The sequence below is a fragment of the Stegodyphus dumicola genome, chromosome 6 (assembly GCF_044657685.1).
Source record: "Stegodyphus dumicola isolate Sdum_Otavi_A_Nest chromosome 6, ASM4465768v1".
Classification (NCBI taxonomy): Eukaryota; Metazoa; Arthropoda; class Arachnida; order Araneae; family Eresidae; genus Stegodyphus; species Stegodyphus dumicola.
The window spans coordinates 79,553,780-79,573,293 of record NC_140773.1 but is presented as its reverse complement, the minus strand read 5'-3'; the positions used below and the strand labels follow the sequence as shown (position 1 = coordinate 79,573,293).

The following is a 19,514-nucleotide window of genomic DNA, read 5'->3' as shown; positions in this document are numbered from 1 at the left end:
ACTTATAAACATAAATTTTTATTATTTTTATTGCTAATATCTAATATTGCAACTAATATCTAGTTGATGGTTCGAGATCTAGTCTAAGTAAAAAAAAGTTTATAGACGTTCATATTCATTAATTTTGTTGCATAACGTGTAATAGAGTTCTTTTGACTTTTATTTGGTTTCATTGTCAGCTATTGCATACTTTTTTTTAAATAGCTGATGTTTTACAAAACATTCCATACTATATTAAACATTAAACAAGATATACTGTGTTAGATTTGAAAATTTTTATTATTGTTCCTTCAGAAACTCAACAATTGTTTCAATGACTACTGTATTTTTCCATCGTGTCTTATTGTATAAATGCAATCTGTTGATTTGAAATGTAATAATTTAACAGTCAGTGTGTAAAGAAAATTCATTCTTTAGTTTTATCACGAACAACGTTTTTCAAAATAATGTTATAATTAAACACAACCAATTCAAAAAAATATTGTTTTATTTAAAGTTAATAGTTCACCATAAAATTACATGCATTGAAATATCAGGAAGTTATAATAATGAAGATATTGACACTTTCGGAGAATAGGAAAATTTTCTGAAATGTATTTATTTCTTTAGTGATGTATAAGTCAATATTACTTAGCTTGTATAATGTTACATTACTGTCTATTTTGAATAGCACCAGTAGACTAGCAGATAAGATAGCTGAACACTGGATGTTTGATCCAGGTACAAATAGTGGTGGATGGGATAGCTGCATGGGAATTTTCGTGTTTCTCCTCATCTATTATGGGAATATATGTCAATTTCTCATAGAAAGACCTTCTCAAAGGCATCTCTTTGCCTAAGGTACACAGCTCTTACTGTACGTTACCTTGCTTTGTGTAACTTAGCATAGCCGTCAACACCTTAATAATTTTAATACAAAATGACAAAAATTTTTTTTTTGCTACCATATTACCACAACAAATTTAGCAAGATGCACCAAACTGTGCCAACCATGTGTATGTGCATATAGCAATTCTTCAATTTTTAATAAGCAGCATCACCATTTTTGTATTTTTTTTGTGTGTGTATTTGTCCAAGTTACAATGAGTTTTATAACTCATATTTTTATAACAAATCATACTTTTTTAAATGTGAAATTAATTTTATAATATGCACTTGTGGAATTTTTCTGCAATGGATGAAATAGTAGTATGAATAAAATTCTGAGAAAAATAAAGCTGTATCAAATTATAAAGTTACAGAAGAATGGAATTTGCTATGTTAGTTGAATTTAAATTACCCGGAATCTTTCTCCCTTCGCTGTTGCTGTACCACCAAAAGAAAACCGATTATGAACAACATCCTTCAAACAAAAACTTGCTTTTAACAAAGTTTATTGCTTGATTGATTGGTACAGACTTTAATGGCATATTTGTTACCAAATGAATCTAAAGCAAACCAGTATGAAGGGTAGTTTTACAGGTTAACTTGTTTTCAAATTAGGAACTCTGTAAAAGGGATCATCCAGCTGTACTGACACTATATGCCCTTTCTCGTATCTAGTTATTTGGTTGTAACAGGCAGTTAAGATAAAAACACTTGTAACACTGCTTAATTTTTATGTATGGTAGCCCAGTTACATGACTACAACATTTTACCACCACTTTTTTTACACTGTAAACTTAATTTAGAAAGTTATTTACCAAGATTTTGGGATGTTGTATAGAAATATCATATGAAACAACTGCAGTCAAATGTATTATTACAGAAGAGAGTATATCCTCTTACTGAATATTTCGTGCACTTATTGTTTCATTTAATATTTCCAATATAGTGGAATGACCATCGTGAAAACATAGTGTTCTGTAGCGCTTTCATATAATTCCATTCAGATATTCACACTATTATTTTTGTAAGTTAATGCAGAAGACGATACATATTTACATCTATTTCTGATACTTCCAATTTTAAGGAATAATCATGGAGTCTATACTGTTACATAGAAGATGTTAAAAAAATACTTAACAGGAAGTTTCACATTATTCATGCAACAAAGGAGCTGAGGTTTATTGCATTTTTAACAATATGTTAAAATTTATACAAGCATTTATTTCTTTTATTACAGATGTAAATCAATGACCAGTTCCTGAAGTATTGAAAGATAAAAATCAAGGGAAAAATTCTCAGTTCATAATGCCAAAGTATTTTATTAATAATAATAAAATTCAATTAAAAAAAGATTACTCATGTTATTATGTAAAATTGATGCTAAAATTCTATATTAGAAACAAGTGTCGATTAATTGTGTTAGGTAGAATTAAAGAATAAAAAGTCGGGCGGAAATTTATTAAATGCATAAAACATAAAAAAAGCCAGGGCTGTATTTATTCATCCATTTAAAAAATTGTGGCTTTTCTATCCAACTGTCTTCAAATCTGCGAATTCAGAAAAAACTCTAAAACTGTAATTTTTTTCCAGAGAAGCATTTCCATCCTCAGAAAAATAAATGGTTAAAAAAGAAGTGAAATACAAAATTTGTGCATTTTATGCAGAAAGTGAAAAGAAAATCATTATTTCATTATAATTTTAATCATAAAAACAGATCTGCTTAATATTATTTTTTGTAACAATAACAATAGAATAAAAACTATTTCTTTATTTTAAGTATGTTCAGTGATATTAAAAATTGTTTTAAATTTTGATTTTGACTTGCAGATGGCCCAGAGGAGTTGCATGAGATTTAAAATTTTTCTGAAACATAGTTTGAAAACCTTCAAACTACATGAAAACTTCAAATTATGTGAAAAAAAGAAATGTAGATATAAACAGCAGTGATTAAAAAGTTTTAATGACCAAAATATTTTCATTCCATCAGATTATTTGTTTATTTTGAAAAAGACACTCTAGAGATATGAGGACTTTTTTTTTTTTTTTTTTTTTTAAAGCTGAGAGAAGAGAAAAACGAGCAATGCCCTCCCCGGGTCTCGAACCATGGACCTCTCGAATATGTGCCGAGTGTGCTGATCATTACACCATGAAGGCATGCTACGAAGGCAGGAGAAATACCTTATAACACAATCAAATAATAAGATCACAAATACAAGATAAGAATTTTTTTCTTATGGAAAATTAAAAAAAATATTCATATTGCATATATACAAGCCTAAAACATAAATTGTAACATATATAAAATTCTTGGATTATCTAATGAAAAAAAAAGTAATAAATGTAAATATTTCACTAAATGAATGGATAAAAAATGGCCTTAAACAACCTCATGTTTAAATTGCTTAGAGAAATTAATGCCAACAGAAACATTATTATTGAAACAAATGTAGATAAACACAAATTGCCTAATGTATTTAATTTGAATATCTGTTTTGGAAGGAAAGGCGTAAACAGCCTTAATGTACTTAATAACTCAGATTTGTAATGCATATATTTTTATTTCTAATGGTAGACAAAAGTATATATGTATGTATACACTATCAAATACACATACACAAAAATCTATCACATACTAAATAACAAACAGAGAATAAGGAAGCCTATTTAGTGCCTTCCAGTAACAGCTGCAGAGATTCCGTACAAAGAGAGCTATGCATTTTGCAGGTGGTGGAGGTTGTATTTTGGGCCTTTATTACAAAGGATGATCACAGAAATTTCAAATAGAAAGGTTTTGCTGAATAATGACCGGTTAAAAGATAAGTTATTGTGATGGAATTAGCCTTTGGGTATCGGAAATGGACATGTAGTTGAAGAATGAAAGCTTGCTTTAAGTTACAGAGATTTCTAATATATTTTTAAAAATATTTTAATAATATAATACTTTTCTAATATGTATTTTATTATCCAAAATTCTTTTCTAATTAACAGAAAGGTACGGCGTAAGTTTCAGTGATCAATTGTCAAAAAGGCTTCTTCTGTATGGCTTAATAATAATACAAGGAAATAAACTTATTTTACACATGCCTTATGGCATAAGAAAAGGAACTTCTGAAGTATATTAAAAACTACAAAGATTTACATATACGATAGAAATGATTTTTAACTCTAAACAAAATTACTGGTTATCGTTTCGGAAACAAAATTCAATACTTGACCATAGTAAGACCAACTTGTGAAAGCTTTTTTGTCAAACTGAAAATAATTGTGTAAGGAGAAAATTTCCAAAAGCCATTTTGAAATTTTTAATAATATGACTAATAATCATAAGATACTACTTTTTGATCAGTAACATGGGTTGTTTGAACTAACTGAGAAAAAAAAAACTTTAAATTGCATCAGTATTATAACGAGCTAATTAATTTTAAATCATAAAATACAGTGAACCGTCTGTAAGACAGCCAGACACAGCTGCTATAAACATTTTTCTATGGAAGTGGTTGTCTAAGGGAGGAGATAATTGATGCCAACGTTATTTATGTTGTTAAATTACCACTTCCTGGTACTGTTTTCTGTCTGTACATTTTGAATCTGAAATAATGCATTCAGCATGGCATGCACACTGGGTGTAAGAAAAGTTCAATTCAATAAATCCAAATCTATTCAGATACAGAAATAATTGTATGCTTAAAATGCACAGAAAATAATGAAAGTATATAGTGTTTCTTTTATTAATAATTATCTGATATAAACAATGCATAAATCTTAACACTAAACAGGATTATTATTTCTAAAGAAATCAATAACAAACAAGAATCAACAAAATGTTTGTAAACTTGAAGCACTACAGGTCTGAATATTAAACATAATTGCTGCAAGAATGAAAAATCAGCATGTGCCTATATGAGAAGCAACAGAAAGAAACTGGAGAGTATGGTTAAATGAGGAAAACCAAATCCTTAATACCATTATTGACAGAAAGAGACCAAAATGCAAATTTCCTTAAAAGCTAACAATGAAGAGGGATTAAAATTAGGATCAATGGTTAAAGCCATGGAATTTTTATTGATATAAAAGATCAAATGCCAAGTAAAGTGGTGTCTCCCCCCCCCCGGTATAATTTTTCCGATGTGGAGAAATGGAAAACATGATTTTTTTAACTGCCAATCGTAGACAAAGCAGAATTTATGAATTTCTTTTCTTTGAACATAATTTTGTGTTGTTCAGTACAAAATTTAGGACACACATCTCTGCTGTTTGGAGGAAACTTTAAAAAAAATACGAGTCACTAAAATAAAATAACAATTCAGATTCTTTTCTTGTGTTCTAACATATGTAATTATTACTTCAGTAGATACTAACATTTATTTTATAATCATGCATTATTACATTACATGCATTATTGCTACAGTCTGTACAACAATACAGACATATATAAATTTTCACTTTTTTTTTACTGTCATTACATGCACAATTGCTGTTCTTTATTAACAAGAGAATTCAACAAAGCATATCAATATTTTTGTATCAGCAATATGAGTATGTTTGTTTATTAAGACTTTTAATGAATTAATTCGAATAATGGAAATAATTGACTATAGCATAGAGATTTATTTGTATTGAATCCAGTCTAGTATACAGCAAGAAAAAAAAAATAAATATGAATAGCGGCTCGTATCAATTCTGCAAGATTTTCCATATACAACCTTACCACAATTCCGCATAAAACGTAAACAAAGTATCGAGACTTCGTAATCGATTACAAAGTGCAAAGCTATCAGCTATTCGTCATCGATGGGGAAAGGAAAGTTTGGGCCATCCGAAAAAGCGGCCGCCATGCCGGATGGCCGAATTATGTGGGAACTGTAATTGTAACTAAGATTATGTAAGAGCGCCATCTAGATTAAGGTGTGGTCAGACCAGATGAGACGTGAACGATACTCAGGACGGACGTGGCCAAAATGTTTTAACAATTATTCTTTTTTCTCTTTTTTTCATTCTAATGTCAATAAATAAATGCTAGTTTAACTTCAGAGTTCTAGTTATGCTTATCATCAATCCTTCCATATATATATATATATATATATATATATATGTATATATTTTATGTTATGAACTAGTCATTGAAGTATTCAGAGCAAGTGATTCTAATGCATCCTTAACGTCTTTTGTTCGGCGTAGGATAGAATTCAATGCGTGACACAAAACATTTTGTATATAAATAGTAAAAATGTTTATTGTGGGCTGAGTACCCAATTACTGAGGAAATACAGGTAAACTTGCAAAATGAAGTAAAACGTTACATCACCTTATACATTTTATAACATAAAGCGATCAGTTTCACGCATCGCAAATGTATTGTGTATTTTGAACTGAAATACACATTAAAAATGTAAATACATTTACAGAGCACTGTATCAATGGTAAACAGAAGTTCATTCTAATTATGTTTTTATTTTCTGAAGAATTAAAACTGGAACTTACCTCTTATTCTAGAGGTAGAGCATATAAATCCTCGTTTCGTCTTATCGCAATCGATATCATTCCATTTGCCATCTTCAACAATCATCTCCACACAGTCGTCCTTGTAATCAGGCTGCCCGATAGCCCAGTGTGTGAAATCCAGTGGGCTATGATCCACCCATGCGTAGCTTCCTAAGTGTGATAATAACAGACATGCATTGGCGTTTCTTTATTAAATGTAAGTAACTACAAAAGGCAGATTTGTGACGTTAATATAAAGCACACAAAACACGAGGACTTACATGTAATATATATTTTTTCATAATGCTTATATATAGATTTTCATATCAGCAAATCACACGTCCAAACTCCATTTTCCAATTTAAAATAATATTGGTGTCTAATATCGAATAATATAATGATCATCTTCTGGCATATCGCTAAATATATTTGTTTTCTTAGAAGAGTATTCCTTTTCTCGATAGTTTGATCTGTCAAAGTACTTTTAAAATCATATTTTTAAAAGCTAAATTACTAGAAATAAGGTAAAAGGTCAAATGCTTAAGAAATTCCAGCTGAAGAATAATTTATTTTATTTATTTCCCCTTATATAAAATATATAAATAAAACAAAGATGAAATAAATCAGAACTAGTACTTTTAACCAAACTTTTGCATATTGTATGAAATAATATCATTTCAATTTTTAGATATCGAAATCACTTTGATTCTCACAAAACTATACCTATGAGTGAAAACTTTGCAAAAATATATCGATAGTTCTTATAGTACTTCAAGCTTAATATCAAATATAAGACTGCTAAAACAACTTGTGACAGTATTAAAGGTATAAATAGGGCTTACCGAAACTTAAGAGTGCAAGTATAGCAATGACACCTTTGTTGTCATACAGTTCACAAAAAACTATTAATAAAGGGAGGACAAGATTTTGGTCTCGCCAGTTTAGCCTAAATTCTGAAGAACTATAGAAACCCCTTAAAGGAAGTAAATATATCTTGTAAGATTCAGAAAAATTTAGTTCATTTACTACCCGGTTCGGCAACTCCTGTTAAAGAGAACTGTTTTGGTTCAAATTCAAGTTTATTTCTTTCACCAAAAAGGATGATTCTACAGTTGATTACCTCAAGGAAACCTCTGCCCTATCCCTGTCACTTGACGGATGCGCAATAGGAAAATTATTTGCTTACGTTTGAATCCTTAAAAATTTAGGTGTATTTTAGTGAGAAGTATTATGCTGCAAATAATGATATTCCGAAGAAAGGGCTTGAAATTAGAGACTTGTGACTGTAGAATAAGGTCTATGATATCGACTATGATTATTGTATGAAGGAAGTTTTACATTATCCTCGAAAATTGTTCTTCACAGTAGCGTAAATTAATTTTTAAGGCATGACAGTTCTTTTCTCAAGGGCAATCAACCAATATATTATTTATTTCGTACCTTATTAAACAGGACTTAAAAGTATTTTTACGGACATAATTCTTTCAATTATGCAAATTATCAGTAACTTATTTTATACGAATTTAGTTTTTCTGTGATGAGAGTCGTTCATTGCCGACAACGACAATCTTTGCTTATTTTGATTTATGTTACCTAAACTGAGGTTAAAATAAGTTTAATGATTCATAAATTTACATGATTAGGCAACACAAAACAATACAGGAATGTTTTACATGAGAATTAGCATAAACTTCAGTTGATTAATACCAAGAGATGACCGAGCACTCAACTATGCTTTGTTTAAGGAAGTCATTGGCTTCGATCATCCTTCCCACAGGGAGTCATTTCAACGATTGGCTAAAAACGTCAACGATTGCAACTTTCTCTTTATCTGCCATAATTACATGAAAGAAGTTCTTGCCAAATCCTGCAGTGTTCTCTCCAATAAATTCGAGCAGTGATGTACGGCCTTGCACAAATTATGCAACAACATAAGATATATTCTGGACTAACACAGGAACTCTATATAAAATGGAGTAGCGTTATCTTCAATCTTTCCTTCAGTCATATGCATCTTTCAAGAAATAATAAACTTTGTATTAATTACTGTGACACTGAAATTTCAATGATAAATCACCTATCTGACCACTTAATGACAATATAACCGGAAGCCATTTCCGCCAGATTTAAACTCATTTACATCCTTCTCTCGGCAGACCTAACTGCCATGATAGATAAACTGGATTCAATACATCACAAACGTATGGTATAAGGTAATAGCAAGAAAGAATCTTTAATGCTACCAGCCTGCTATGGGATCTAACCAAGAGAACGAAAATGGTTCTCCGCTATGAGAGTTCATAGCCCCAAAAGAACTGTAGTCTTGATTTAGAAGGGCTAAAAGGTATCTGAATGTAACTGATACAGCGATCAAATCCTATCAAGCACTGGGTTGGTCGGGATTGGACATAGTTTTCGCTCAACGACACCAACGGATTACCAAGTTTCAATTAGATACTGTTTTCTCTCACAGGTCCACTTCAAAAGAATTCCATAGCACCTATGAAGTTTAAATTCTGGATTCTGCTACACCTCCATGATTAGCCAAATGGTCAAGGACTGAACTTTCTGTAAGAATAAAAACGCAGACAAGGCAACACATTCTGACATGTACTAAAACTAACATGATCACGCTGTGAGATTAGAGAGCTACGCAGAAGAGTGTAAGCTACAAGAGAAACTTTCCAAAAAGTTAGACATGTTCATGATTTACATGTCTACTCTTTCAGAAGCATAGCTAAACATCAAAAAAAAGAACTAATTACTGCACCCAGATACAAAGCCCAGAAAAACTTCTGCACGGTTACTACTAATATTTACGTAGCAATATATAAAATAGCATGCAGAAAATGTTTCATTCCCCCCACCATACAAATCACAGTCCGTCTTTTTAGCCTTCACTATGGGAGAACAGATAAAGGAAGATGATCTCAATTTAAATACCCCAACATAGATTCGTGCTTGTTTTCTGTCACTGCAAACCGTAACAAGTGCCATATGCTCAGACTCAGAGGCGGCTCAACAGTATTACTCAGAAAATTTACATGGTTTGCCCAGAGCTTATTAAGACTCTTCTTTGCATTTGTTGGAAGATGCTGGAAGACACTTACCAGAGGTAGCCAATGGAACGGAAGTCATCCTTTTGCTCAAAAAATGCAAAACTTTCTCTGCATAAATCTCTACATCACGCACACAAATTTTCTTCCTCCTAACCCTGAAAAAATGATAGAATGGGATAATCTCTCTCTTTCTTGTCTGAATTACCACCCGGCACCTCATAATGTCAGGAATATAAGAAAGTATAGTTTCTTCGAAAAACAAATATATCCAGTGCACGAGACCTTTCAATCGGAAATTCTAAAGATATGCTGTTTTAAAATATTTTGTAATACTGCTGTTGAACTGAATTTTATGTGGTTCAGTGCGAAGAACATGATATTTAATAAACCAAGTCAACACACAAAACGTTCAATAGAAGCAAAAAGCCCCCTTGGGCATAATATAAAATCTAAAAGCTTTCAGATTTTTCTTTTTTTAAGACTTTATTTTAAAAGTACTTTTTTAAGACTTTATTTTAAAAGTCTTTATTTTAGTCATCACATTCTCTATCAACTTTAGTTTACGTAATAGGAAGAAAATAATAATTGAAAAAATTAAAACAAATTAAATAAAGAAATCTTACCATCTGTGTTCTTTGTAAGTCCAATATGTAAGAAACGTGACTGAAAATTATGATTTAAGAAATCTTGCACGAGCTTGACGTCTTTGATTGAGTGGAAACTCGCCAAATTGCCTCCTGCAAAGACAGTTTTGCTTTTCTTAAATAAAATGAACTAAACATTAAAGATTGGAACATATTTCTGCATCGTAATTGGGAAACGCTATTCAAAATATGCCTGATTGAAAATATTTTAGCAAACGAGTAAATTTTTCTTAAAACATAAATGAACTTTTTCTAAAATAAAAAATTTGGAGAAGACTTAACGAAGTAGTTTCTATTCGAAAATGTATTTCAACTCTCCTTAGAGCGTATAAAATTATTTGTGATTATGTAACATATAAATAAGTATAAAGGGGAAAAAATGCTGCTATGAGTAAGGATTTTTCAGAATTCTTGAAATATTGGCAAAAGATGGTATTCACTTTTTCATAGTAATAGGAAAATTCACTTAATACGTTTTTGAAGTATCTGCTATACTTCCCATACCTCATGCAAAAAACTGAAGTTATACTTGATATTTCAGAATTTCGCAATAACCTTTGTAGCAACATTATCATAACGTTTGCGAAATGATTAAAATGACTTAGCTGAATAAGTACTTTTGAATCAATAAGGCACATTAAAAATGATGCTGTATTTCGGATTTACAGTAATTCGGAATTCAGGATTAAAACGTAACTTTCTAATGTATTTAAAATTCTAGACATATAAACATCTAACTAAGTAGTACCGTGAAAAATTTGGCACTTAACGATATGTTCGAGTCCCACTGACCGATAAAATAAAATTATGAGTTTTGACTAGACATTTCAAACATTAGTTATAAAATTTGTATAATCAATTTAATGTACTGGCAGAAACGATCAATGCATTCATTTTAAGAAAAGCACGCTAAGTATTCTTCAGAATAGCGATGCATTTTCTGATATACGCACAATATTTCCTTACATAATAAAATGTAATCTTCAGTTTCAATAAAAGATTCTTAGAATTAATAAAGATATTAGTAAAAGGATCTTTAGAATGTATGACGTTTTGGACTTTAGAAGCCTTAACATACTGAATGAAGAATAATAAAAGAAACAAAATTCTATAAAAGCGAATTTTAGAAATTTAGAAAAGTTGACATGTTTATTGAATAATATAGAATTCGATGTACAAGTGTTTTAGTAGTATTGCGCAATGGAATCAATTTTGAATTTATCTATATAATTAATTATATACGTTTTTTTATATAAAATTCATGAAGATCCAATTTTTTTAATTTTCAGCATTTATACTGCTCGCTATCCAAAGTGCAGCATCATGAAGGAAATATGCAAGAAACGTCACATTTGCGCCATACCTAGACCTCGATAGGTGTGAATATAATTAACATTGCAGAGCAAGAGAAATTAATGCACGCCAGTAAAAATTACAAAAAGAAAAAAGACAATGAGCAGGTATAAGTTCTAAATTGCTTGTCTTCCTGGTAATTTTTGCTCAGGAAGCGTCAAACTGCCTTGTTAGGAGAATTTTTAAAAAAAGAAAGAAAAAAAGTAATCAGTAAACTTTGGTGCTGGACAAGTAAAGAATTAGGGATTGTGCTTCAGACGAATTGTGTCCATATGAATGAAATGAAGCCAAAATTATGAAAATATGAACTTGGCAGTTGAAAGAATGTTAAACCAACTAAAGAGGCCAATTGCATCGCCTCATCACGCTACCGAACATGAAGGCAGGCATGTTGTGTTTATGTCAGTGACGAACTTAGTGTGAGAATTATGGCCTATTTCACTACAACCTCTGCCAGTGCGTATCATTCGACATCACTTATAGATGAAGGGAGCCTATAAGGCACCCATTGCTGTGATCATTATTGATTCTATCTCTAGGTGTATTCTGCTGCAATGGTGCACTGAAAGATAGGTATGTATAAACGAATGACACGATATTGTCTTGAGATAAATCTCGATTTTGCCTATTGCCTTACGATGATACCATTTGAGTTCGGCGTACTGTGGTGACAGACGTTATGACTTTTGCATTATCACCGCCATACCATAATGCATCATTTGGGGTTATAGTATAGGCTGACACTGGCGTTTACTTCCATAGTCACCCAATATATATACAGGCTGAAGCAAGGTCAGCACCTGTGAATCGATGGACTTTGCTAACTGTTAAGTTTCTAGCCCATCATTGAAATTCCGAGGTGAACATACCAAGAGATGATTTGAGAATCTCCCACACCTCTTCCCCTAGCAGGAATCTCTCGAAAGAATTTTAGTTTACCATGTTTCTGAGTGTTTCCTTGTCGATAGACACAAATTATGATTTAAGAAATCTTGCACGAGCTTGACGTCTTTGATTGAGTGGAAACTCGCCAAATTACCTCCTGCAAAGACAGTTTTGCTTTTCTTAAATAAAATGAACTAAACATTAAAGATTGGAACATATTTTTGCATTATAATTGGGAAACACTATTCAAAATATGCCTGAATGAAAATATTTTAGCAAACGAGTAAATTTTTCTTAAAACATAAATGCACTTTTTCTAAAATAAAAAATTTGGAGAAGACTTTACGAAGTAGTTTCTATTCGAAAATGTATTTCCACTCTCCTTAGAGCGTATAAAATTATTTGTGATTATGTAACATATAAATAAGTATAAAGGGGAAAAAATGCTGCTATGAGTAAGGATTTTTCAGAATTCTTGAAATATTGGCAAAAGATGGTATTCACTTTTTCATAGTAATAGGAAAATTCACTTAATACGTTTTTGAAGTATCTGCTATACTTCCCATACCTCATGCAAAAAAGCTTACAAACATCCATGCCTTCTCCGGGATTCAAGCCTGAGTCTTCGGTACGACAACCGAATTCTCTCCGCACAATCTACTACTATATATCTGAACTATATATGTCTGAACTAACTACTACTATATGATACTACCATATGTCTGAAAATACAAACCCTGTCCTACCCTTACCTCCAAAATTTTTGGCTTGCAGACTGCGTAACAAAAAGGGCTTCACAAAATACTAGCTGTAGATTTTGTGTTAGTACTGTAAGTGGATAGGTCTAAGACTTTAATAGCGCTGCTTTAATATCAATTGTTATAACTAATGATGGTACACACGTATGTTTATAAACATAGCGGTCAATAACCATTGCGGAAATTAACTTATTCTATTTTTTATTGTTTGTTAATTTGTTGTGAAAGTTTTGTAATTTGTGGCGACATATAAACATAACTCTTAAAATACATCGCAGTAAAACATAAATATAAAAAAAGATTTTAAAAATTAAACATTTTTCTTATAACACGAACCATGTTTGAGGCAATAAGCCATAGCCTTGTTCCAAGATAATGGTGTGTCTTCTTTAAATATATAACTACTACTGCTTCCTAAATTTTTCCATTCTCTGGAACACTCGCTAAAATTGTTTCTTTCTGTAATATTTTCTATGTCAAGACCTGCAAGGAATTGTAGAATAAAAATAAATAAATAAGGAAAAATAATAAAATTGAAAATAAATGCATGATTATGATTTAATCTGAGGTAAAAATGTATAAAAATGTTATCTTTTTATTCCTGAAAATCATATATGAGTAATAGTGGTAATAAACTATATTAATATAAGGAGTCTATGCTTTTAAAAGGGCAGTGTTAATACATTTAACAGAAATGCAAGTATAGGTGACCAAAATAAGCAGATCTTATAATGATACGCATACGTGAAAACAGCGCGTTGAGTAGGCAGAGGACACTTTTGAAATAAGTAGATGAAAGCGGTTTGGCATAAATCGTCTTTTCGAATCTGGATTTCGAGCGGTATGCTTCTACGCACGAAGTGGATCTCGTGAATATGGAGTTTATCTATCGGACTGCAGACGATCGCAAAGTAAGGATGCCTAAATTTTCTAATGTTCGAAAATGCTGAATTTTCTAATGTTTGAGCGTATTAGGAGGGAGCTGTGTGAAGAATGGATCATTCTGTACTTGTAGCGATGGGTGGGAGAAGGAACTGCAAAACACCTGCAGTAAAATACACTGTAATACGTATAGTTGAGTATAATCCAGCTGTAAATACGAGAGCTGCAGTTATCGAAAGTGTATTGGTGAGAGTAAAACAGTTGTTTACAGGCCTATGAAGAAGGAATAAATGCATCTATGTCATTTGCAAGAAGTGCACTCATTGAAATCGGACGATTTTCTTAACGTGTTAGCTTTTCCCACTTGCTACTAGCCAGGTGGCAGGAAATCTTAACATCCCTTCGCACGTTTTACTCTGTGATAAGGCTACTTTTTACGATTTCGGTTATGTTATCCATTTACAGTTCTTCTTTTGCACGTTTTGCTTACAATCCACACGGCACGAGATAGTATGCTTACAAAAAAAGATTCAGGCATGGTACGAAACTACTTAGCAGGACTGTATATGCTACTTAGTTGTTTGAACGGCCTTATGTACGACATCGTTTTATAAGATATCTAGCTGGAACTTTTTTTGATGTTCTTTCAGCACTTTGCACACAGATATATCTCCATCACTATGGAGAGCCAGCTCATTTCAACAATAACGTAAGAAGTTATCTCGACAGCTCTAACGGCTCCCAATGAATCGAGCAATATGCATCGTTCTTTGACCATCACGATGATCAGATATGACATACATAAATTTCTTCTTCTACGGGCATAAAAGTGCACAATCTAAGTGCTTTTAAATCGGATTAAGATCTCGTGGCCAGATTGTCTGATGCTAACGAAAATGTGCTTGAAAAGGTTGAGAGCTGTCTTAATGTGTGCTAATCAACACGCTTGCTGCTATGAAAGTCGTTTTACTATTGATGGAAACTGGAAAAACTAGAAAATGTTTGATCATTAAAATTGTTTGTTTATTTTAACTTTTCTCTATTTTATGTCTTCCTCTTTTTTCTTCATATCTTCCTTACGTGCCAGTACTTTAAAACGTCATTTCGGCACGCATATTTCATTATAAAATCGGCTTTTTTCGGTTTCCTCTCATTATGGTTTTTGGTTACATTTCTGTCAGATATTTTAAAGGTCATCCTATACTGCGCATTTTTAGCTAAATCGATCAATAAAGAGAGGCAAAAGGGAGAGAAACTCTCAAACGTTTTAGCCATTTATATTTACAGAAAGAAAAATCCAGATAAACACTATTTCTTTTTTAAAGAGGAAAATAATTTGACACTTCACCTTAACAGTAATACTATATAATATATTGAAGATACTGAAGAGTAAGTTGGATAAATTTCCAGGACTAGTTTCGAAGGTGTGACTAGACCCTTCTTCTTCAGCTTCAGGAATGAAAATGATGAATGAAAATTCTGTGCTCACGCAGTCACAATAGAGCAGAAAAACAAACTAGTGACGCCCTCTATTCATAAAAATTATAAAAAATACCTATTAATAATTTTATTAAAAATTGAAGGTAAAGGTGGATTAAAATTATGATCATTAACTAGAACTGAAAGATATTAATGAATTTGGAATGTATCAAGCAAATGAAATTTGCTAATGCAAGATTTTTTAAAATAATTTTGGGTGCAAATTTCAAAGTTGTCTTAGTCTGAAATGTGGTATAATATTCTTGTGAGTAATAGCCAGCTGCGGTAAGATAACTTTTTCGCAAAGAATAGTTAGGTCTACCAGACTTGGCCCGAAATCGCCCATCTGGCGATATTTGGCGACAAAACTGGCGATATGCCATAGACAAAGCGAGAATATTTTAGAACGCATTTTTAGCGGTTTTTCTCGAGACTATTCTCGAAGGTAGGTTAAAAGCTTTACATACTCTGCCTGCCCTGGGAGGAGTGAATGACTTAAGTTCTGAGATTAGCTTGAAAGTAATCGACCGAGTCGGGAGCTGCACTTTAGTGCTTCGCCATGAAGCTATTTTCACCCTTACAGTCTGATAGCCTGAAGGCTGTGTTGCTGATTGTTTAAGCCTGTTTGTCGAAGTTTTTCGATGACTGTCTTGTGTAATATTGCTTACTGGCGAAAAAATTATGTTTTGATTCTTCATCATGTGTTACCATCAATTACTCCAAATCCACGAGCGCGTAGAATGCAACAATGTGTTGAAATTTAGAGAGGCTTGAAATTTGCGCTAATTTTTAACTAATTAAGTTTCATTGCTATGAATGCGTGAGACATTCTGCAATTTTAAAATATGTGTGGTGATCAAAAGCAAAAATGAACGTTTAAAAATCTTTGAATAGAATCTAGAGATAGTTTTCGATTACGTAAATTTAAGTACATAAATTTATTAAGTAATACATACAGACTTACTTATTTTAGTTTGAGAATGCAAAAATAAAAAAAAAAAAAAAATAAAAAAAAATGAAAGATAGGGAAATAGGAAATTAAAATATTTGAGAACAAATCATAGCTAACTACGAGTATTAATAAAATTCTGATGGCAAAATTGACAGAAATATTTGAATAAGCTAACTTGTATTCCATTCGCAAATGAAAGAATGTTCTTCTTGACAACTTCTAACCAACCAGCGATTATTTTTATTGATGACGACACAATTATCCGTAGGTGGAGAAATATTCTGGGGTTGGCCTCGTCCCCAATTGCTGTGTATCAGATTATGACCGTTAACCGTTTTATAGGTTTCTTGTGCCTGCCAAGGAAAAATTAATTTTGGAATGCAACCGTTTTTGAATTTAATAAATAAAAGAATAATTATAAAAAATAAGTAACATTTCAAGAATTTCAGAAAAAGATGTAATATAATATAGAAGTTACATGCATTAAAATTTATTTAATAAAAACTTTCTAGTTGAGATTTGAAAGAAATCCTGCTAGAAACATTTTAAGTGGATCTCACCATTTCTCTCACTCCTATCCAGTAAAATGTATCCTTGAATGCATATCTTTCTCTCAGAAGCTGAGCCACTATCGTAATTTTGGGAGAAACAAGATCTGCCTTATATGCGCTACACTGAGACTGAGCTTCTTCCCATGTCGAGTTTCCTCTGAACACTTTGTAACAGGATGAACCTAATCGAGTCCAGCCCTTAATAGTCTCGCATGCAAAAGGTGCTTTAGAGGGTTGCTTTATCCTAGGATCTATTAAAACATTTATATGTTAATAATTTTACGGAAATATATCTTAATAATTGAAAGTTATTTCAGAAATTCCCCATGAATTAGTATTGCTCTGCAAGATTGTTTCTATAGTAGAACTGTAACTATTCAACAAGCAGGAGAAATTCAATCACAAACACAAACAAGAATGCACCTTTTGGACCTATTATCGCTTACTTTTACACTAATAATGGGCAAACATCCACTGGCTTGAATGTACATTTCGACCAAAAAACCCCATTATCAGAATTATTTTATAAACTTCAGCTGCATGATTTGCTGTTTGGGTCTGTCCTTTAAGAAAAATACAAAGATGAAATATATACTAAATGGCGAGCCATTCAACTGGTTAAAAGATCAAGGTGATGAAATAAGATAAAGCCATGTCTTGTTAGTACTTTGAATTGTTTACTAAATAAAATTTGTACCTAATTTATTACTTTTGCCATGTGCAGAGACGATTGTGCATGCATTTTCATGAGTCATGAAAAACCAATTCTTGTCATCAATGAATTTGTCTTGCGGTAGGATTAATGTGATACATACGTATATATAATATAATATGTACGTCTCTCTGCGTGTGTATGTACGAGGGTTGTTTTTTTCAACCTCCGATCGCACAGTATGATGGCCAGGCATGCGGCAGGAGGTTGGTGTGTGTAGTAGGCGACTGTGAGTCTCTCCCTCCACACGCTCTGTCTCTGGCGAGTTCAACACGCCATTTCCTGTTGAGTTGCAGTCACGTAAACATGGCTGTCGCTATTGATTCTCTCACCAAGTGTGAATAGCGAGCTGTTATTCGTTTCTTGCAAGCAGAAACGGAAAGCAGTACACCGGAAATTCATCGAAGTATGAGTCGAGTGTATGCAGACAGCTTTATGAGTGATGGCGTTGTTCGTGAATGGTGTCGAAAGTTTAAGGATGGCCGAACTGATGTGCATGATTAAGGGGGTCAAGGACGCAAGTCCGTCGCTACAGAAGACATTGTTCAACGAGTTGACCAAGCGGTTAGGGAAAATCGAAGGTTCACCATAAGTGAATTATAGATGGAAGTTTCAAGATACTCCATCGTTACTGAACAGTTGCGCTACAGAAAAGTTTGCCCTCGTTAAGTTCCACAGATGTTGACTGACGACCACAAAATTCGCCGAATGGCTGCAGCGTTGGAGTTTCTTGACCGTTACAATAGTGTTGGAGAAGATTTTTTGAGATCCATTTGAGAGGTGATGAGACATGGGTTCAATGTGACACGCCCGAAATGACAATCACAACAATGGATGAATAAAAATTCTCCAAAGAGACCCACAAAATTCAAATGAAACTTCAACACCCGTAAGGTTATGGACACTGGTTTTTGGGACCAAAAAGGTGTATGGCTTGTGGAGTTTATGCAGCCTGGAACAACAATAAATGCAGATTCCTATTGTGAAACTTTGCGACGCTTACAGAGAGCTATTCAAAAAAAAAACGAAGAGGCATACTGACTTCTGGAATTGTTTTGATCCACGAAAATGCCCGTTCTCACAGCGCTCGTGTAACCCAACGGCTCCTTCAGCACTTTCAATGGGACATTTTTGAACACCTACCATACAGTCTCGACTTAGCGCCGAGTGACTTTTATCTTTTCTTTGAACTGAAGCAGTGGCTTGGGAGTCAGTGCTTCCAAAATGACGTGGAGCTCAAAGAAACCGTCACATTTCACTTCCAATCATTGGCGGGAACATTTTACGAAGAGGATATTGCAAAGCTTGTTCACAGACATGACAAATGCCTAAGTCATCAACGTGATTATGTAAAGAAATAACCTGCATTGTAAATTACTTTTGGTAATAACATCTTTTTTGTATATTATTTTCTTTATAGTCCATCGGAGGTTGAAAAAAAAAGCCTACGTACATATATATATATATATATATATAATATATAATATATATATTATATATTATTTGTGGTGTTTGTGGAGAACATTAAAGAGGGGAAAACATGATGTCATGTAATTATGCAATTAAGACATATGCCGCTAGTGAAGTTTGGTGTATTCAGAAAGTATAATAATTAAATTAGAAAGGCAGTGTTAATATGACATATAACCACAGGTGACCCATTTAAATATACATAAAAGTAAAACAACAATTTTTTGGGGGACTGAAACAAAAGAAAACTGGATGGCAACATGAAGGCATGTACAAGACTTGCTAAAAAGAATGCACGATAATACTTACATGCATATTTAGATACAACAGACCTACAAATACTTATAAGCAAAATATACAGCATATAATAATAATAAATCTAATTAAGATAGCATAAGCAGCAGTTTCAGGTAATTACATT

At 32.4% G+C, this 19,514-nt stretch overlaps 1 protein-coding gene across 3 annotated transcripts in view; it reads right to left on the bottom strand.

Moving 5' to 3' along the window:
• Positions 1-19,514, bottom strand: part of LOC118192540 (macrophage mannose receptor 1-like) — a 124,005-nt gene that overhangs the window by 12,863 nt on the left and 91,628 nt on the right. For 2 of the 3 annotated variants that reach the window (XM_035363536.2, XM_085818569.1), the window contains 5 exons: positions 16,921-17,162; positions 16,536-16,713; positions 13,384-13,530; positions 10,031-10,144; positions 6,349-6,519 (listed from right to left, as the gene is read on the bottom strand). In XM_035363536.2, the coding sequence (XP_035219427.1) occupies positions 6,349-6,519; positions 10,031-10,144; positions 13,384-13,530; positions 16,536-16,713; positions 16,921-17,162 (852 nt within the window). The remainder of the gene's footprint in view (positions 1-6,348; positions 6,520-10,030; positions 10,145-13,383; positions 13,531-16,535; positions 16,714-16,920; positions 17,163-19,514) is intronic. The other variant, XM_035363537.2, reaches the window with a different exon arrangement.